At 35.0% G+C, this 22376-nt stretch overlaps 1 protein-coding gene and 1 pseudogene across 3 annotated transcripts; both read left to right on the forward strand.

Moving 5' to 3' along the window:
• Nucleotides 1-1612: 1612 nt before the first annotated feature.
• Nucleotides 1613-12408, forward strand: LOC115974564 (serine/threonine-protein kinase STY46-like). 3 transcript variants are annotated; one of them, XM_031094972.1, is made up of 16 exons: nt 1613-2092; nt 2404-2518; nt 2948-3045; nt 3129-3245; nt 3956-4010; nt 5577-5687; nt 5996-6046; nt 7711-7886; nt 8032-8139; nt 9432-9505; nt 9670-9845; nt 10632-10727; nt 11212-11292; nt 11439-11492; nt 11955-12089; nt 12159-12408. In XM_031094972.1, exons 1-16 carry the CDS (start codon nt 1860-1862, stop codon nt 12234-12236), a joined length of 1758 nt encoding a protein of 585 aa, XP_030950832.1. In that variant the 5' UTR covers nt 1613-1859; the 3' UTR covers nt 12237-12408. The 3 variants fall into 3 exon arrangements, with proteins under 3 accessions (XP_030950832.1, XP_030950833.1, XP_030950834.1); XM_031094974.1 differs by having other exon boundaries at nt 2019-2092; nt 2396-2518; XM_031094973.1 differs by lacking the exon at nt 12159-12408 and having other exon boundaries at nt 11399-11492; nt 11955-12000.
• Nucleotides 12409-13736: 1328 nt separating this feature from the next.
• Nucleotides 13737-17478, forward strand: LOC115974562 (annotated as a pseudogene).
• Nucleotides 17479-22376: the final 4898 nt, after the last annotated feature.

Genomic DNA, 22376 nt, shown 5'->3' on the forward strand with positions numbered 1-22376 from the left:
ATACATAGTTTTAAAAAATAAATATTTTATTTGTCAAAAAACGTATAAATTTGTTGGAATAAGTTCTTCTTCTTTTTTTTTTTTTCCTTTTTAAGGCACTTTAATATAATTTTATAAAACTGTATTTATTTCATGGTATATTTTTTTGATAAATATTTCATGGTATATATTATTATATTTAATACATTTACTTATTATTCTATAGAATAATTTATTTTCGATAATTTGAATTTGGTCAGTAGATTTTCATCTTCCATTTTTTTAGAAGTTTGAGAATTAATATAGGAATTATAGGGAAAAAAATATATAAAGAAAAATAATTTAAAAAGTTACCAAAAGAAGGAGGATAGTAGCTGTAATATATTATTTTCGGGAAACTGATATACAATTACTTGGGTGATGTATCTAATGTTCACCAATTAAATTCTTTTAATGTAGTGCAAACTGCAAACAATGTTATCATTTTTAAAGACAATTAAATTAAACCATATGACCCATAACAAAATTATTAAAAAAAAAATCGAACAACGTGACTTATTGGTTGATACAAACCTAAGATACAACCACATAATTGTATTTATATACCAACATAGTGCAAACAATATGTTATTTTTCCAAGTACAATTAAATTAAATTAAGTTGTATGACTTATTGACGAATAGAAACTTAAGATATACTTAAGTTTTGCCTAAATTTTTTTATAATAGGAATGCTGACTTGTTTGAAAAACAAATTTTTTAAGAGATAAATTTTCCTTTATTATTAAATTATATTAGCACTCTTTTGCTAATTAAAAGAATAAATATAAATTGATATCCTTCAGGTTAAATTAACAATTTAATTTTTTTTAATACAAGTGAATCCCTCCCCTCCCTTCTCCCTTCCCTCCATCCAAGCACACTCCTAATTCCAATTTTTTTGGAATTAGCTATGGATTCTCTAATATCCAATGTAGTGTGTTGCTAGTAGGGGACATCCAGCATATATTTGTAGTGAATCTAGTCACAATTGAGTGACTAAGGCTTCGTTTCGTAAAGCATCTTAAACACATGTTTTCAGTTTTTAAACAAAATTACATGCATTTTCATACGCTTTTTCACTTACACGTATTTAAAAAAAATACAAATAACATTACTCAAACTCTTCTACCAAATGGACCCTAAATTTTATAAGTGCTGTTAATCTACCAAAATCCATTTGTATCCCAAACGTTACATATCATTTGAATTTAAGCCATTTTGCTCATATGCCACAATGAGGCGTCCGTTAAGTACCGCGTTAACTCAAAACGACATAGTTTTATTAATCCAAATTACCTCAAATTTAAGGGGGCAAAATCAAAATCATTCCAAACTTTGTAAACTAGTGATTCAAACGGCATCGTTTTGAGCTTAGTTGGCACTTAATGGACACCACATCGCTGATGCATTGATGGAATGCTTTAAATAAATAATACATTACAAATCCAAATTTTAAAATTTTTTAACAAAACAAAAATTATTCTAAATTTTATGCGTGGAACCTGCAATTGCAATTAAGTCAAATTGAAAAAGATAAACTCAATAGACTACAGTATAGGTTTATATGCTTTTATTAAAGTCCTTCTGTTGAGTTGCAAATGAATCACGCTTCCTTTTTTTGGCTGAATCAAAATTAAGCACGTTAAATAAATAAGCCATGGCACAGCTCGGAAAGCCATTGATAGTTTCTCTTTAAAATAGTCTCCATCCTTTTCCTTATGCCAATAAGCTATCATTGATTCATTTTGCATTGCCACTATTTCTCTTTCCAATATAAACAGCCATATTACTTTTTAATGCTCCAAAAAACTGCTCGTTTTGGTTGAACTTGGTGTCATCATGGAAGATACAGAGAGCAGCAGTAGCAGAGTCTTGGATTTTACACGGACTCAGAGTCAGACTCAGAGTCAGACTCAGAGTCAGAGTCAGAGTCGATTCAGCAGAGAGCAGGGGCAGAAGATAGTTGGGTACAATGAAGTCCTTCACCGACTTAAGCACTTGAACGAAGCAGAGACCAATCATCCTGGTTTTGAAGATGAACTCTGGGCACATTTTCATGGCCTCCCTGCTCGGTAAAACACCAAATCTTTGCGTTTGTGTTTGCTTTCTTTCATTCAGTTTGATAACTTTGATTATAGTTTTGTAAATCTTTTTAAGAAATAGTAATATAATAAATTAATATCAATTCAAATTCCTGGTATCCGTGTTTGTTAATGGATACTAAGTGAACCATTATCTTTGTTCCCTCAACAAACAGGGCATTAGAGAAAGCCAGAGGAGTATTTTCTTTTCAATTTTTTTTTTTTGACTTAATTGGAATAGTGTAACATTATTGTTGCTTATGATCGTTTGTGAATCTAATTTGGTAGCGTTAGCCTCATAGGTATGCTGTGGATGTGAATGCCGAGAGGGCACAAGATGTTCTTATGCACAAAAGATTACTGAACATGGCACGCAACCCTTCTATTAGACATGCAATTGATGTCCGTCTTGTGAAGGTATCTTATAGGAGAAAACATTTTTTTTTTTTTTTTGTTTAATTCAATAGTTGGGGAGGGGGATTTGAAAGTCTTTGTTGGAAACACCAGGAGTGCGAGTTCAGCAACAAGACTCTTGGCCATGAGTTTTTTTTTTGGGGATCTTTTTCTTCCCTTCTCTTTTGGGTTTCTCTTTTCTTGTTATATATTTCGTTACTTCCATTCATAAAAGATACCACTATTTTACGATTTCATCACTACCACGAAATTTGACCACTTGATTTGACTTAGAATTAGGGATATTTCTGCAAGTGGTTTGCTTTTGTGCAAGTTTCTAAAGGCAATTGACATATTGACGGAACAAAAAAACTGAAGGAAATTTCATGACTTGCCCTTTTCTGACTTTTTAGTTACTCCTCCCCCGTCCAAATGCATCTTGATAATGTGCAGGTTCATTCTACTTCGGGTGGAAATTGTAGTTCTTCTGGGCATTCAAACTTTCAAAGAGAAGTGGATGCTCAATGTGCTGATTATCTCAGCAAACATAGGTATGGTTAAAAGGACCTCCTCCTATTTCATTTTTGAGAAGTTGTGAGTTGTTAGCACCCCATTCTCTCTCTTACTTTTTCAGTGTTCATCCACCACCTGCGTTTGGTTCATCACCTGATGCTGAACTCACTCTTGAAGTCAACCAATTACATGTTCAAGACAGGCATGACAACGTGAATGATAATCGTCTTTATTCCCGGTAATAATTCTGAGAGGTTCTCCTGATTGTTAGCTTTTTTTATAATTGTCCTTAACATAAAATTTTGTGGCCAATTAATGTATTATTCATCATATATCTAGTCTTTCAAGTTACTGTTGCAAATTTTTATATTCAATACTGACATGGATGCTTTACAGATAAAAGTTGAAATCCAGACATGCATACATTAGGTTTGGCTGGATTTTATAGATATATGATATATTATAGTAGACAATTCAAGAAGCTGAATAATTTCAGGTTTGATGCAATATATTTTAAGTCTCTTCTTGAAAGTAAATGAGAAGTATTGGGAAAATTTCCAATCATACCACTGAATTTCCAGGATCCTGAGAGTAAAGTTTGAGGAGGAACAAGTCTTCCTAGTACGTAAGTTTTCTCCTACCAGAAGAAGTTGAGGTCTGTGGCTTCATCAAAATATTCTCTTCTAATTGGGAAAAATTACCCATTTAACTCAAGCTGGTTTGTGACTTTGCTTTGAACATTTCTTAAAAGTATCCTGTTATTTATACTCTGTTTTTGTAATTTTATATGTGTTGTATAATTTTTCCCATCTATATTTAACTTAATGTTTCTTTCTAGGATGAGATGTTCAAAGGAATTTTCACTAGAAATAAATGTTTTCACTGATTGCTGGACACATTTGTAGTTTCTTAGCCACTTAACGTTGTAATATTTTGTAAATTTTGTAGGGCAACGTATGAAATTACAATTTCAACATACGACAAGCCCAAAATTTTCAATCAGGTAGCTGACCACTCCCTCCCTTTCTCTAATTGGAAGCATGTGGAGTTTTCTACGGTCTAAGCCATTTCTTGGAATCATCTGCGTTGTATACTTGTACACCTCTCAATGCCTAATGTTTTCAGCATCAAAGACATATCCAGGAATTTTCTAATTCTTATTTTAGCATCCTTTGTTTAGATGTAATCTGCATAATAAGTCGTGCATGAAGATTCTTGGCATTTCTGAAGCATCTAATTTGAGATTTAAATTTTTGTACAAGGTAATAAATATATTGCAAAAGTGAGAAATATATTTGATGTTATTAGCGAACACTATTGTTTTGAAGGTTGGAATTCTGCAATCTTATTCAGCAATGAAACATTTGATCCTCAGACCTACTGAACCTGATTGGAGTCACTTGCCAGTGATGTCCAGAACACTTAACCTCGCCCATTCTCCCACAAAACACACACACACAAAAAGACCTGCTAGAACTGTGTGGTAACTAAGTTTTCATATCTCCAATCTTTAACCTTTAAGGGTGGGCATCTAGAAGGCTTGCTACTATTTAGAAATACTTTACTTGCTGTATAGTATCAAAATTAAACCTACCCAAGAGAAGACACCTGATTGTTCATTCATCATGGGTGATTCGACATAGTTGAAGTTAATGATTGATGAATAAAAAGGCTAGCCGCTTCTTGAGGAGAAAAAGAAGAAATGAGATTCACACTTGTCACTGCAGTTGACCCTGTGTTCCTTTCACATTGTGCTTAATTTGTTGTTTCTCCAACTATAATGCCTATACTGTCTCTTTTTCTCACATTGATCTTGACACTGTTATTTGACCATGCTCATTTATGGACATTTTTGTTATGTTCTCAATGGTGTGCGGCACAAGGCCTGGTTGGTTTATTGCCATTTCATATTACATTTTTTATAGTTCTTTTCTTTTTATCAATCATGTTCTAGTTTAATAATCCTGCATTTTTCTTTAGTCTCCTGCTAGCATTCTGTAGGATCTGCTGCTAAGATTTATTATCTTATTGTGCTGCACTCCTAGATTTACTGAATTTCAGTCTCTATATGCTGCACTAGTCAGGATTTTACTTTAAAACCTTATAAACTTGATGTCAACTAAATACATATATAATAATAATTCTCAGTCTGTATAAGTCCAAGCAGTTATTTATAAGTAACAGAACTTCTCTATTACTTACCCTTGTTCCAACACGTCTTTGTTTACCACCAAAGCAATCTTTGTAATTTATATGCCTGAAGATAGATTGCAATAGATCATGCTTCTGTAAGATGTGATGGTGGATAGCATAGGTGATTTATACTTGTATACTGAACTTCCAAAAGTTACTAGGTAAGACATTCTGTCAGTGACAATACTATCTAAGATAACCTTAAGGGTAGCACAATCAGTTTATGAAGCGGAGGTCACTAGCTTGAATCTCCCTTTCCCCTTTCCCTTGGGGCCAAAAATCACCTACTAATTTTTTTTTTCTTTTTTAAAAGAAACACTATCCTGTTTGAGCTATTTTTTAGTTACTATTTATACTGTTTATGGTACATTTTCAGTTGAGTTCCTTACTGTCTGAGATTGGACTGAACATTCAAGAAGCACATGCTTTTTCCACTATAGATGGCTACTTTTTGGATGTTTTCGTTGTTGATAGTTTAGCACTCGAGGTACTCTTTTCTCTCATTTTCTTTATTTTTTATGCAATTCATCAATCGATTACTAGTACTTGTGAAGACTATTCATTTTTTTTTCATGGAATTAATACAAATACTCATTGCTTAGTTGCTTATTAGTGACTTCCAATTGATTAAAGCTAAATATTAGTCATAATGGAGTGTGATTATGAGCTCTCAAGTTACAGTCTTGTGTTTATCTTAAATGTATTCTAGAACTATACTCATGCTCTGTAATTATTTTTCTCTTTTTTAATTCCTTGTGAGCTGCTTGACTAATGTGCGTGTTTGATATTTTTTAGGAGACTGAACAGCTTAAAAATAAGCTGTTAAAGAAAATACCAAGAATTGAGGTATCCTCTCTACAAGCTACTTGTTGGAACAATTTATATTATTGACTAGATTTTCAGATTTATGTTTAAAGATGGGTGTCCCCCCCGCCCCCAACAAAAAAAGTGTTATTTTTTAAGGCATTAGAATTGAATTTACTTATTGTCTGATTCAGTTTTACTAATACTGGTTGACATAAAATTCTAGAGTAACATTATATCTTTAGGCAAGTGCTGGCTTCTTTTGTCTCCTTGTTGAAGTGTTCATGCTTAATGTGCAGTTCACCTTTATATACATTATGGTAGTATAATTTAGTAGGACAGTAGTAATATACTTAAAAAAAAGGGGGAATTTGTAGGGAACTCATCATTATTTGTTGCAACCGAGTAGCTGTCATATTCCTTAATTATACAAGTACCAATCCTTTTTTACCTTTCTTTTTAGGTCTTACATTTTATAAGATGATCGTGAGGTCCCTATGATAAAACTTGGAAGAATTGACTAGTTGAAAATCTAAATTTGAGTTTTTTTGAGTTACTAAAAGTTATGAAATGTTTTTGAACTTGATTAAGACATGGTCTTATTTTTAAATCTTTCTATGAATGTGTTCATAGAAAGATTTAATCTAATCAAATTCACACCTATTTACCAAAAGTTATGAAATGTCTTATTCATTTCACGCCACTAGCAATGGATCAATAACTCTATCTACTAATGATCTTATTCATGCTTCATTGGGTATAATCATTAAAGCGCTAGCAACTTTTTATTGAAAGAGATCAAGAACATATATGTCAGAATTGGTGCGAAGTTAGTTTCCCACTTATTAGTAAAAGACTTATATCATCATTCATTGTTTCTAGCTACTTAAGTTTCATGCATGATTCTAAGATTCAATTCCAGATAACTGCATTTTTAGTTGCCTTAATAGGCTTTCTGTTTATTTAAGATGGAATTTCTACAAGTTATGATACCAGAGGCCAAAAAAATTAACATTTTAAATATAATAATTTTCTGTGGCATTCAGAAACTGTGATATGTTTGAGTTAGAAAAATGATCTCTAAGAATCCCTTTTTTATTCAAATGCCAGTCCTTTAGTGAGAGCAATTCTTATTGGTTAATGTTAGAATGAAAGGCATGAAAGTTACTTCAGAAGGGTTGATAATACGTGAATGATATGAAAATAATAAATAACAATGTGGTTTTGCTATGCAGTCATAATAGGGCTTGGTTTAACTTTGCATTGATAGAATCCATGAAGAAGGGTTTCTGGATGCTAGCCTTCTATCTAGGGTCATTTGAATTTTATAATTATTAGTCAAAGCTAGCATCAATGATTATTATACTTATCTATGATAAACAATAACAATTTTCATTAGGAAAAGTTTCTCATCATACTTTGGTTTAAATTTGGTAAGGATTAAAAGCTTCATATCTGTACTGTGCTCTATTTCTGCCATATCCAGCTTTTCTCTCATGATTAAAAAAAAAAAAAATAAAAAAAAATAAAAAAAAAAGAAGAAAAAAGAAAAAAAGAAAAAAAAAAAAAGGAATATATGGAGTCCTTACATGTCCCATCGATATATTCATGTCCTTCTCTTTGAGTTATACTAAAAATTATAAACTTGCATGCCTTTTCCTGCTTACCACATCTCATTTGATTTGATATCCTGTAACGCATTGCAGAAGCAACCTTTGTTGACATGTGACAGTGTTCCTTCTGCTGGGAAGCAAAACCAAAGTGGGATCAAGTTTATCTCTAACTATGTAAATCTACCCTCTAACGGAATTGATGTCGGAGAAATTGACCCTAGCTCATTGATATATGAAAAGAAAATTGTATCTGTATCATTTTGCGACTTGTGAGTATTTTATTCCTTTCTAGCTATGATCTGTTGTTTATGGTTATTTACTAATTGTATGATTGGATTGACACACCTATGGTTTTGGCTCAAATTGGGCATGTGTGTAATTTATGATCAACAGAGAATGATTGGATTCATGCAGGTATAAAGGTACTTTTTGTTATCAAGATGTGGCAATCAAAGTTCTTAGGGCTGAACATATGAATGAAAATATGCAGAGGGAATTTACTCAAGAAGTCATTATGATGAGGTTTGTCATTTTATATTGTGTAACTTACGCAAACACTACTATCACTCATCATCATCATTTTCTTTTTCCCCCTATTTTGGTCCTTTGGTTTATATATAATTATCAGGAGGACATTCTCAAATGGTGTTCATTTGTTACTAAAATGAAGTCACTTCTCAATTTACTAGTAATAATCTAATCATTTTACTTATTAGTTCATTAAATATATTTTGTAACATCCTTCAATCAAGTCATTTTTGTTCATGTGAAAACATTCCCAGTAACGTAGTGGTTATTCAGATAAAGCAATTCTATGTTAAGGCCAGGAAGTTTAAAAATATTATTGTTTCAATTATTATTATATACTCCATGATTTTTTTTCCTCTTTTATTTTCTTGTCTAAATATGAAATTTCATAATTATGATAGTTATTAATAGACTTTTTTTTTTTTTTTTTTTGAGAAACAAACACACACATGAAAAGGGATTCTAACACGAAAACACACTACAAACTCCACTCAAAAGCCACGGTAATAGACATTTATTATGATTGCATTAGTATATAGAACTATATATTCTACCATTAAAAGAAAATATGATGTGCCAAGATTCTATGGAGGGTTTAAATATAGAATGGAATTTAAATTCAATTAAAAAATATATATTAAAATTGTGACACGTAAAATTGTAAGGTCTCAAAAATTTATGTAGCACAATATTCTAAGGTCAACCAAAAGTCAAACTGCTTCAATTTTATATATTTTATAGATTGCAGCACCTTTAGCTGTTGGAATGTGGATAATCCAGAAAAATCTTCTATGAACGAAGCAACTTAGGGTTGGTTGTAGAGCCTCTTAATTGTCATCCTGGAGGCCTTGTCCAAAACACACGTATGCATGAGAGAGAGAGTTGTCACTATTGGCAAGCAATGCATCACTGGTTGTGATTCAACATCTTCTTATCATCGTTTAGTTTAACTTTAAAATGCACAATGGGACTGAATTTTGGCAAAAAAATCGTAATATTTAGTTTAGCCAATGATTTCTAGCTCAATAGGCATCTCCTCCCCTTATAAGTTCAAGGGAAAGAGTAAAGTTGTGAGTTCAAGTCCCATTGGATGCATTACATGCACACCAATCCACAAAAACAAAAAGTATTTTATTTCTTAAGCAATATAATTTCAAATTAATAGGGAACACAAGCATTAGACTTTGTTATGCCTTTGTATAATATCATTTACTTTTATCATTCTGAGGGAATATTTTGGGTGATTTTTATAAAAAGAAAAATTGTTATTCATTGCCTAAACTCAGGGAAATCCAGCACAAGAATGTTGTCCAATTCATCGGGGCATGTACAAGACCTCCAAGCCTGTGTATTGTCATGGGTAATTTTAATTTTTAATGGCATATGTAGTGAGATGCTTTGATTTATATTCATTAGTTATAGAATTTTGATTTAAAAAACACAATTGGTAAATTATTATTGAAATTTTCCAATTTGTTTTGTTTTATTTTTTCTCCATCCTGAGCTTGAGTGTTTCTTTCTTAGAGTACATGTCTGGTGGAAGCATACATGACTTTCTGCATAAACAAAAGAATGTTTTCACACACCCAGACTTAATCAGAGTAGCCATTGATGTTTCTAAGGGAATGAAGTATTTGCACCACAATAATATAATCCATCGGGACTTGAAAGCTGCCAATCTTTTGATGGATGGAAATGGAGTAAGAGATTTTCATTTTTTATGTTATTACCTTTTAAATCTGTATATTTTTTTTTTTTTTTTGTTATTGTATATTAAGGACTACTTCTTACCTCCCCTGGAGTTTCCTACAGTCATGGCTTTCTAGCTGATCTCTGTCCTAGTCTAGAGATAATGCTGCATACTGGTCCTCTGCTTCATGACCATCATAGCTGATGATGACATAGTTAAAAAAAAACATGTCAAAAGGACGTTTTAACCTATTTGACTAGTTCACTTAAATTAAAAGACAACTACATTTTCTGATGTAAAAATGACCAATTTTATTGTGAATTGCTTTTTGATTAACAATTTTGGCTAGTGCCCATGATGGGGAACTGCTCCCCGACTTAAAATTTGGTCAGTGACTCCTAATTGATGTGGTACTTGACTGCAGATAGTATGATAGGATGTGAAGGCGTTAATTTCAGTTTAATAAGGACTCAAAAGCAGGGTTCTACCTATGGTTTTCTTGAATAATGTAATTAACAAGTATGAGAGCTTATTAGGTATTAATGGATGAAAATTGATAAAAAAAAATACTATTGATTGTCATGAAATTTTCAATAGCCTATGTATTTATTTTAGATTAATATCCCCTTTTCTTTATGCTTCAAGACTAGAGGGCAGCTGCATGCATTCTTGTCCTTGACTTATTGCTTCTTCTGGACGGGAACTTTGTTAGGTTGTTTCATGGCTGTAAACAGAGCTTTAAGATTGATCTAAGTTTCTATCTACTAACTTTTTTTAAAAAAAAATTGTCTGCCAGGTTGTCAAGATTAGTGATTTTGGCATTGCTAGAATGCAAGCTCAATCTGGTGTTATGACTGCCGAAACTGGAACATACCGTTGGATGGCTCCAGAGGTCTGTTTCTTTATATGTGTTCAATACTTTTTAAACAGTTTACTTGATTCCAAATTGAACAATGGATAATTAGTTTCTAGCTAGGCATAGTTTTCTAGTTCTTATACCCTACAATTCAGTTTCTAAGTACTTAAACAAAGGCAAATGTACCATGTACACCACCCTTTTTTCCTTCTGCCATTCCTTCAATACAAATAGGAACAAATTTTTTATACTACTAGCATGTGCACCAAGGAGGGCATGGATGTTGAGTTATGAGGGACGTATATAATAGATAAAAACTGGGATATACATATAGTTTTGTTGTGTCAAATCTCTTTATAGCTTTATACTGTTGAAAGTTGAGACATGAATTTGTCAACCCTCATATGGGTTGGTTTATTTACTCACTGTTGCATGGCTTAAATGATATTGTTGGTATTATGCCTTTGGTAGCTTCCCCAACTGTTTGACCTGTTTGTTTGTTTGTGTCAATGCACGGAAGGTTATTGAACACAAACCATATGATCACAAAGTTGATGTTTTCAGCTTTGGAGTTCTACTGTGGGAGTTGCTTACAGGAAAGGTAATGCGCCACTTTTTTGGTAGTGATAATGAGTGCCGGTGAAAAAAATATAACTCTATTAAGATAATTACTTTGCTATATCTTCTAAAAATTTATGGTTGAACAGAATTCATATCAATCATCTTGTTTTCTGACTGAAATGCCAGCTCCCGTATGAGCAATTGTCCCCATTACAAGCAGCAGTTGGTGTGGTTCAGAAGGTATTCCTCCATTAAATGTTTTGATATTTTAAATAAAATCTTGTTAATCTTCTTCTACCCCAACAAGATCTTCTGTTTCTGTCTTTGTTTCTAGGTCTTTTTTTTGTGTGCGTTTTCCCCTTTTGGTTCAAGAGAGAATTTTAGTTTATTGTCATCCCCTTTTTCACCAACAATATAATTTGGTCTAGCCCTTGAACCTTTGACCACTGAGTGGGTGACACAACTACCTAACCTCCATGCCTACAAAGAGGGATTTTGTCCATTCTGAAGAATGAGTAGGCCGGGCAAATAACATCTGGACCAAGAACCTGCTGGTATAGACTGTGTGTGTGAAGAGTAGTGTATTTCTTATTTTTGGGAGAACTTGAAAAAAAAAACTGAAGTAGTTAACTGGGACTTGCAGGGTAGTGGAATACGGAAAGATCTTAAATTAATATAGAGATTTGGTGACATGAATTTCAGGGTCTGAGGCCTATAATTCCAAAGCAGACTCCTCAAAAGCTTGGGGAATTGCTTGAGAGATGTTGGCAGCAAGATCCATCTTCAAGACCAGAATTCTCAGAAATTTTAGAAATTTTGCAGCACATGGCCAAGAGGGTATGGAAAAGTTCCTTGCCCTTTTTTCTCTTCCACTTCGGATTTTTATGAACTATAATCTTGGAACAGGTTGCAGCAGAGGGAATGGACCGGCAGAAGGGGAAATCACCTAGAAGAGTATCTGCTTTTGTACGGAGTGTCGATTGAAGTGCAACTTGCAAGTGAGAAGGCTGTTTATAACACATGTAATTATGTAATTATATTGTTTTGCTGAGTTCCTTTCACTTTGTTTTTTCTCCATTTGGAACTTTCTTCTGTTAATCTAAATAATGACTAGATAGCCTGAACAGTTACTGAATTTAGTAATAATCCAAACACTTCTTTCAGTACATGTTTTTTCTTTCTTTTCCTGAGTGCCTTTGGACTGCAGTGATCTAGAATTGAAAGGCTCAAATTTTCTTGACGTTTAAAAGTAAAGGCTGGAGGTAGATAAACATGAGGACCCATTTTGAAACAAGAATCCAACTAATCCACATTCAAAATCTTTTGTTAGCACTTGAAATTTTCATTGTGGTATACCCTTCCTTGCCGGTTAGTACTGTTCGAGATGATTTTCGATGTGCCAAGTTATCCCCTTCATAGTGATTCTAGTTCTATTGTATAAATGACAGCAACAAATCACTCATCACCTCAGTGTATAAGAAAAGCATTTTTCCAAAAATTAAAGTTTAAACAAAAATCCAAATCAGGAGATACATAATAGCGTCGCTGTCAGCAGTATTCTAGAAGCATCTAATAAATTTTCATTATTACAATTAGATCTCTTATTCTTATGACATTGTACCTACCTCTCTCTCCCCTTTGGGGTAGGGCGAAGTACACCGGCAACAAAACGCAAATGATACTTGGATTCCATTTTGTCAGGATATGGGTAGAAAAGATATGGAAACATAGGGTTAGTTTTTTCAACAACGTGTATGATAAAAGATAATGGAAAAGCTGGAGAATGGAGAATAAAAAATAAGTATAAATCTTCTGTATTTGGTTGAGAAGAATAATTAGGGGAAAGAAACTATACTATTTAGTAGAAGTGACTTTTGTTGTGATGGTGCTTAAAGGTTGGCTACAATTACATTACATTTCATGCAAGTGAGAAAAGATTAAGACAAGAAAAATAGATTAAGTACCCGTTTGGATATGGATGAAAACTCACGTGTTTGTGTTTTTGCTGTTTTTATTTTTATTTTTTATTTTTTATTTTTTTATTTTTTTGACCAGCATCTCTTACACTGTTCATGAGATATAAACAATGCATTAAAGTAAATATACAATTTTGGGAGAGTGAACAATAATCCAAAAATTATTTTTTATTATTATTTTTAGTAATAAGTTTTCAATTTTCAACAAAATAAACCGTATCTAAACACACCCTTAAAAGTGTAAGACTGTTATGCAGACTAAAAGCAACTTTGCATAGCACCTCAGGCAAGTTACTTCCCTCCATGCAATTTCAAACTAGCCACCTAAAGTCGAGGTTCTTCAGTATTGGTTCTTCAGTAGTGGATTTACTTTTTGCTTTAAGCCCCTGTAGAATCACATCTAAAAAAAGTGCTTTACATGAACAATTGTTCCTGGCGTATTGTTGCCTTTGGTGCTTATAAAAGTTGGTCGAATTTTTTTTATGGAAACTTTCAGAAAGCCCTTGAAACCAAGCTCTTCTCTTCTGCTAAACAATAACAGCAACACCAACATCAGATGGCTCAAAGTAAAAGAGAAGAAGATGTAGTAATCAAGCTTGATGATGTTAATGATAATAGCAAAAAGATTAATAATGGAAGTTCAAGCAGCAACAACTATCAACGAAGAAGTGAGTCTGTACGACGAAGAAATAAAGAGTTGTCAGACCAAGAAAACCACCAAGGGTACTTGAATTCAGGTGAAGCAGAGGTTGTAAAGTGTAGTTCAAATGTTTCATTCCAGCGAGGCCGTGGAAGTCAGTGATGAGCATGACCAAGTCTAGGCTGATAGATCCACCAGAGGAACCATGTCAAAGTTCAGTAAACACTGGAAGAATGCCTGCGCAAGATCGAGACTGGGAGGACGATGATATTGAAGACATCCCGCAGGAGTATAAGAGAATGAAATTCAGCACACTGACAATACTTCAATATGTGAGTCTTGTTTTGATAATTGCAGCCTTAGTTTGTAGCCTTTGGTTCCCAATTATAAAGAGGCACATAGTGTGGGATCTTCCATTATGGAAGTGGGAAATAATGGTTTTAGCATTAATCTGTGGCCGTTTAGTCTCAGGTTGGGGAATTCGAGTGGTTGTGTTCTTTATAGAACTCGATTATATTTTGCGAAAACGGGTGTTGTATTTTGTTTATGGGTTAAGGAAATCTGTCCAGAATTGCCTCTGGTTGGGTTTGGTTTTGCTTGTGTGGCATAGTATCTTCCACGACAAGGTTAAAAAGGAGACAGAGAGCAAGATTTTGCCTTATGTAAATAAGGTTCTAGTTTGTTTTCTTGTGGGTACCCTAATATGGCTCTTGAAAACTCTGCTTGTTAAGGTCCTGGCTTCAACCTTTCATGTAAACACATTTTTTGAACGAATCCAGGAGGCTTTGTTTAGTCAGTACGTCATCAAAAATCTCTCTAGTCCGCTGTTGTTTAAAAGGAATGATACACAAGAAGAGGAAGCTATGGCTGAGGTTCAAGAGCTTGAGAAACCTGGTGTTACTTTGCATTCCAGTAGTAGGAGGGTGATAGGAAGTAGTAGACTAGTAAAAAGTCCCAAGGTTGAGAAGAATTCTAGATTTTCAAGGACAAGCTTTAAAAAAGAAGATGAGGAGATCGCCGTTGATCATCTGCATAAGCTGAATCAGAAGAATATATCAGCTTGGAATATGAGGAGGATGGTTAATATTATCCAGCATGGGGATTTATCCACTCTGGACGAGCAGTTACTGAATTCAAAAATTGAGGATGAAGCTTTGTTGCAGATTAGAAGTGAATGCCAGGCAAAAGAGGCAGCCAAGAGGATATTTCAGAATGTGGCAAAGCCAGTGTCGCAGTGAGTTCTTACATCTTTCATGATTTCCTTTCTTAGTTCTTGTCTCTTTATTTATTCATTTATTTATTATTATTATTATTTTTTAATATTGATGCCATTCTGTCCCGATTGTTATACAATGCAAACCTCTATATATAAGGTATATTTACCTCGAGGATGTGATGCACTTTATGAGTAAAGAAGAAGCTTTGAAGACAATGCATCTGATTGGAGTAGCAGCTGAGAATAAGGGAATCAGCAAGTCCTTCCTTAAGGACTGGATGGTATGACTCTAGATTTCTTGGCCCCTGGCTATGGTTCTTAATGTAAAAGATACTTATGCTCTTTTTGTTCTCATTTATTTAATGGACATCTCCTAGTGGAGAAAAGGAAAAAAAAATTTGAATTGTGTTCTAATTTATTTTCTATGAAACAATGACAAAGTAAACTTCACCTTTTGTTTTAGGTTAAGGCATTTAGAGAGAGAAGGGCACTTGCATTGTCTCTCACTGATACAAAAACAGCTGTGGAAGAGCTCCATACTTTGTTGAACATTCTTGTAGCTATCGTTATATTGATAATATGGCTTATTATACTCGGAGTTCCAATTACCCACTTCCTCGTCTTTATAAGTTCACAGCTTCTTCTGGTGGTGTTTGTGTTTGGGAATACCTGCAGAACAGTATTTGAAGCAATCATCTTCTTATTTGTAATGCACCCATTTGATGTTGGTGATCGTTGTGAAGTGGATGGAGTCCAGGTAATAAAGGAGGCTTAAAAAGATGTTTATTATGCACTCTCATATAAGCATATATCTTTCATTTGTTCTCTAGCTTATGTTTCATAGAAAATAAATGAAAACACAAGCCAGTTTCTCATCTTTCATTAGTGTTGTAACTTATGTTTCTTTGGGTTTCAGATGGTAGTCGACGAGATGAACATACTAACTACAGTTTTTTTGAGATATGATAACCAAAAGATCATATACCCTAACAGTATTCTAGCTACTAAGCTCATTGGTAACTATCATCGTAGTCCAGACATGGGAGATGCAATTGATTTCTGTATTAACATCTCCACCCCAACGGAAAAGGTCACCAACATGAAAGAAAGAATAACAAGGTATGTATGGTCATGCATCTTCTTTCTTTCCTTATTATTGTCAATTTTTCCCTAGTGCAACTCAATTCCTAGAGATATAGACTCTATTACACATTTAGAATCACACACGGTATTAGTGGTACCATCAACTGCAACACTGCTGTTAGTGCATCACTTTGCTCTTGCCAATTGCCATGAGCATGGACCAAGGACCATATGCCTTTTCACATTTTATGGACTGTAAAACTATAAAACTTCATTTCATTCTGGGATTTGGATTGAGATATAATTTCTTCTGTAATGTCTTATAAGGTTTTTCTCCATTCAAAAGCACATGCAGTTCTCAATCACTGGTGAGAGTCAATAGACGTTCTTGGGCCAGCACCCACCCTGAGATAATCTGCTTTGTTTTAAAATTTTTAATAAATTTCTTTCTCAAAACCTGCCCTTCAGTGCTCTGATTGTTGTAGAAATGTTGGATTATCTTATTGGAATGATATCTTAGAAGGCCATGTAATGGGTGACTCTGCATTACTTGACATGGCCATTCAGGTGTATCAGCAGCTATGAATCGATGATAGGACCTACATTTTGTCGTTAGTCCATATCTTCTGCCACCAAAAAATAAAAATCCTTTTTAAATAATTTTCTGTTGTTGAGGGCCTCGTCGCTGTTGAAATTGCAGGTATATTGAAAACAAGAACGAGCACTGGCAGCCAGGTCCAATGGTGATAATGAGGGATGTTATAGACATGAACAAACTGATGATGTCAGTGTGGCTTACACACAAAATGAACTATCAGGACATGGGGGAGAGATGGATTAGGAGAGACCTCCTTCTTGGAGAGATGATCAAAGTTTTCAAGGAGCTCAATATTGAATGTCGCCTACTGCCTCTTGATGTGAATGTCCAGAACTTGCCCCCTCTGGTATCAGACAGGCTTCCTCCGACTTGGAAAACTTATGCTAGCTGATTATGTAGGACAAATATAGTGAGGCCAACTCCGAGAATGAGCATTGGCACCCAGCACCAATTCCTTTTCGGCCTATGATGGAATTGGCAATGGTTCCCCATAAGAATTGTTGGATTTAGGAATGATTTATGGTGACTCGAGATAAACTCCTATCTCCCTAATAAAACAGAAATGAAAAACATTACTAGTTTGTTCTTTGTTGCATTGTCACATAGTGTACTAATTTTCAAAAATGGTAGCCCCCATCAAGCACACGGAAACTAGCTTAAAGATCTCAGTTGCATGTGGCTTTGTGTTTTGGCAAAGAGGTAATAAATCCTCCTCTGGCTGGTCTTTATTTACAACATTATAGAGGTGAATTTACAGATATATATAACAAGAAATAGCACCACAAATTGTAATATTTAAGTTTCTCTTACAGTGAGTAACATACTTTCTTCTCTCCATTAGTTGCATAGAAACCTCAACATAGTTGGTTTTAGAAATTTAGAGCCCAAAAATTCAAGAAACTATTCATTACATTGGTGTATTACATCTCCCTTTCACGTAGATATGGATCATATATACTGGATCCACATGTGAAGTTTATTTTCATGATTGAGGAAAATGTAATAGTTCACCCTTAATTTAGCTCCCATCATAGAATTAGAAGCTGCTTCTAGTGACCTTAGATGGCCCAGGGCAGGGCTGTAGAGCTTAGCCGTTGTTTTGACTTATGAGCATTTGTTGTTCATTCTCCTGCTAAGTTTGTTTTTGTAAATAGGTATTATGCATGTTGTAATAAGTTTTCACTTTTTGAATTTAAAGACAAAGTTTAACTATTAATTTGGTGGTAAGTTGTAACCAATAACTACAATTCCCATTAAAAAAAAAAATGTCTATTGTGGTTGTCCGAGGATTGAGGATGAAGTTGAAAGGTCGCAATATTGGCTCGAGGACCGAGGAGGAAGTCGAAAGGTCACAGCATTAACATGGAAATACTGCAAACCATGGGCCCAAGGGAAGAAGCCGCTCGAGGAGGAGAAGAAATGAATCATGGTACTCTATGGTATTCTAAGTGGAAGTTAGGATTTGAAGAGAATGGAAGTCAGTGGGTAGTAGGAAAGCTTTTGGCCTGGTGTAGCCTGTTGCATCCGTATTAAATGGTAGACAACAGCTTTATCAACTGCATTGATGCCGAGGATTGAGGATGAAGTTGAAAGGTCGCAATATTGGCTCGAGGACCGAAGAGGAAGTCGAAAGGTCACAGCATTAACGTGGAAATACTGCAAACCACGGGCCCAAGGGAAGAAGCCGCCCGAGGAGGAGAAGAAATGAATCATGGTGGTCTATGGTATTCTAAGTGGAAGTTAGGATCTGAAAAGCATGGAAGTTAGTGGGCAATAGGAAAGCTTTTGGCCTGGTGTAGCCTGTTGCATCCATATTAAATGGTAGACAATAGCTTTATCAACCGCATTGATGAGGAAGTGACCTGAATAGTGTAAACCACAATTAAGTAGATTCCTTCCACCATCTTCTTCAAATGTGAAAGGTGTTGAGGTACAAATTTTTGGGCCTTGATTTTATTGGCCTACTCACAAAATACCCACATGAGCCCACACATTATTTAAAACCCACATAAATATTTCCTATATATATTACCCAAATATTCTCCATATTATTGGGCCTTCACAAATACTCCGTACCCAAGCCCATAAATTGCCATGGTCCCTCTCACAAATATTACTTATTATATCCCACAAATCATCCAACCTAAATTATCCACAAAATATGCTCATCATAGCACTACCAAAATTGGGCCGCAAATTACACTATCCCCACACAAAGCCCAACATCATTTGGCTTTTGGGCAAAACTCAAAGAAAGCCCAAATTCCAAAAGTCCCACTAAGATGTGGCTAATTCCAAAAGTCCCACTACGATGTGGCAAATTCAAAACCCGCTACGATGTGGCACTATTTACAAAAACCGTTATGATGCGGCACTATTTACAAAATTCGTTGCTACACGGCACCTTAAAGCCCGTTGCTACACGGCAATACTTTACAAAATCTCAAAATCATTTTTACAAAGCCCAAATTCTTATTTGGCATCTATTTTCACAAAGCCCAAATTCCTATTTGGCATCTATTTTCACAAAGCCCAAATACCAATTTGGCACTATTTTATAAAGCCAAAATATTATCTTGGCAATTCTTTCATAAAGCCCAAATACTAATTTGGCAATTATCTTTACACTATTTTTATAAAAGCCTAAATGCTAATTTGGCATCCATTTTACAAAGTCTAAAACCATTCTAGCAATTATCTTACAAAGCACAAAATGACATTTTGGCAAAAACAATTACTTTATACTCAAAACCCAAATAATCTTTTGGCAATTATTTCATCAAGCCCAAATGCTATTTTGACACATATTTACTAAATTCAAATATTATTTTAACATTTGTTAAATCCGCAACTCATGGGAAATACAAATTATTCATTTCTCAAAAGAATATCTCTTTCACAAAATTTTATGGGAACTATGTCTATTATTTCCATAATCAAACTATAAAGCTCATGAATATCACCCATGGCAAAACTACTCATTTTGTAGGGTTAACCAAGCCCAAGCAAGCTTATCAACAAAGCCCAGCTGGGTCAGGCTAGCCCACACACAAATCTCAGCAATTGAAGAACACGTGAACTGGTAAGCCGAATTTCAACAATAATTAAACAGCTGGAGTCCCTTCCCATCAGGTCCCAACATGTCTAATCAGATTAGAAAATAGACACGTGTCCACCAGGGGATGAATCCTTTCTCTACAAGCTGAAATCCCATCATCTCTCAAGTGACATAAAGCTAAAGGTGATGTGACAAAAAGCTGGGAAAACTGGGAAAGTTTCAACCAGTTGTTACTTCTTTCTTCTTCAGCTCATTCAGTCAAGAAACCAAAGCTGCCATGACCAGACCAATGAAGTTCTTGAAACGACACAAAATCAACTCATTTTCATACTAAAAATATGTATTCTCTGGTTCATGAACTAAACACATGAACCCCAAATGGGGAAACTTAGGGAAATGTGGTTTGGAGGGCACCAAGGAGCTCTCAGCAGAGTTCCCAGCAAGGGCTCCAAGGTTAACAGCTGGTTTAGGGTGGTCCAATCTGCCCTAGGGAACTCTGATTCTAGTTGCAGCATATCCAAGATCATTAGTCTAAAGCATGTTCTAATCCCATTAGTCAAGGCTAATCAGCATTCAATGCTAAAGCCAGAAACCCAACTGTTACTACCAAAAACAACAGAAACCTTCTAAAGTTAAGCTTACTACTCTTAGCTAAAAATCTTAAGAATGATACTCTAAGAATTTTCTGGAGATTGAGAAAGATTTAGCAAAGATTATTTGCTAATCACTCCCTGAAAACCCTAATATAAATGGAGCTCTCCATTAATGCTTTAACAACTAACAAGACACTAAGACTTGCACCAGAAAAGTTTCTGCCTTAACCTCTCTGCTTAAACTTTCTTTAAGCTCTGAAAAAGCCTCTGAGTTCTTGTTTTCAAGCATAGAAACTAAGTTCCCCAGCCCCTAACTTACAAATACTTTCTCATAGCTCTACTCTAAAACACTTACTTGCCCCAGCAGAACATTCCAGCAGTACTACTATACACTCTCACTCATTATTCATACTTCTCACAAATGATTATCTCTACTCACTACATATATCATATTCATGAGCATGTCATGGCACCATAATGATCTTGCTACGCTAGCTGGGATCTCTCTCTTTCCCTTCATCTCACACTAAGTCTTCTCCATTATTTGTCATTATGGAACCCATGATATTTACCTACTCATTTACTATCAATGGTTATGATGTAACTGTTACTATAAAGTTTTTCCCTCATATTGTTGTATTAGAAGACTCCTCTTCAGAGCTAACGGATGATGAGTCTGAAAAGATATATATTTCCCTTAGACTGTAAAGTAATTAACAGCTAGAGACCTATTTTGTTTTGTTTTACTTTACTGCTGGGCTATTTTTTACAGGGACATCTTACCGCTGGGCCATTTTCTGCAGAAACATTTCACTGCTGGGCTATTTTCTGCAGAAAGGCTTTACTGTTGGGTTATTTCTTACAGTATGTTTTTCAACTGTGCTGACGTGTTCGCTGTAGGGATTGTTCATGGGCTACTCTTAATAGTTCTAATCTAAGCCCATGGAATAAAATATAGTGGACTTCTTGGATCTTCACCGATAGCCTTTGGGTCGTGCATCGAATCCCATCGTCGAGTTTCGGTTTAGACCTCTAACCCAACTTAAATCTTATTTGTCGAAAAGGAAACTTTTTCGCCCTCGACATTTTGGCGACTCCACTGGGTAGTCTATTGAAGCCAAGAGTTCACCATGCCTCCTAGGTTGCGGAATAGCTGGCAAGAGGGGACTAAGAATACCAGTCTCCCAGCGGCACAAAGCCATCACAGTCAAGCTCTACAAAGAGAACAAGTTGACCAACATGAGGTCAACCAAGAAGATTCTGATCGCCAATTCTCTTTCCTCTTGGAAACAATACAAGGAATGCAGCAAGCTCAGTTCAAATTTGCTGAATCTTTAAAGGTCTTGAGAGAGACCCAAAGGCCAACGCCTCAGCCATTACATGAAGAACCAAATCCTAGAACATAGCAAGAAAGGGGATCAGCCGTTGGGAATCCTCAGCTTGGTGAGCAAAATGCCTCTCTTCCTCAGTTTGTTACATTATCTAATTTTACTGCTTTGCTGGAAAGGGAAAGGCTTAGCCAGCCAAAGGAACCAAGGCACTTTGTTCGTAGGCCACCTTACCCAGCTGAGTTGCTAAGCAAGCCATATTCGGAGAAATATGAGACTCCCACCTTCTCCCTTTATGATGGGAGGAAAGGGAATGCAATCGAGCATGTCAACAAGTTCCTTGATTCTATGGGACCTTTTGCTGGAAATGGTGATCTTTGCTTGAGGGAATTCTCAAAATCTTTTACCAATCGTGCTTACACATGGTACTCCACTCTACAGCCAGGTTCTATTGCCACATGGGATGACATGGTTGAAAGTTTCTGTTCAAAGTATTTTCACGGGGAGGAAAAGGTTACTATCCTCACTCTTCACAATACCAAGCAAAAGTCCTCCGAAGGACTCCTTGATTTCATCCGGCGATTCCGAGATGCTGCTCTTGACTGTTATGGGCAGTTCAAGGAGTAGGAGCT

Source organism: Quercus lobata, chromosome 2, assembly GCF_001633185.2.
Source record: "Quercus lobata isolate SW786 chromosome 2, ValleyOak3.0 Primary Assembly, whole genome shotgun sequence".
Taxonomy (NCBI): Eukaryota; Viridiplantae; Streptophyta; class Magnoliopsida; order Fagales; family Fagaceae; genus Quercus; species Quercus lobata.

What these genes read in the sequence shown, in the direction of transcription:
- LOC115974564 (XM_031094972.1), top strand. Translation starts at nt 1,860, where the DNA reads ATGGAAGATACAGAGAGCAGCAGTAGCAGAGTCTTGGATTTTACACGG. An exon ending in GATAATCGTCTTTATTCCCG is followed by an intron (nt 3,246 to 3,955) that starts GTAATAATTCTG and finishes TAAATTTTGTAG; the next exon opens with GGCAACGTATGAAATTACAA. An exon ending in CAGTTGGTGTGGTTCAGAAG is followed by an intron (nt 11,493 to 11,954) that starts GTATTCCTCCAT and finishes CATGAATTTCAG; the next exon opens with GGTCTGAGGCCTATAATTCC.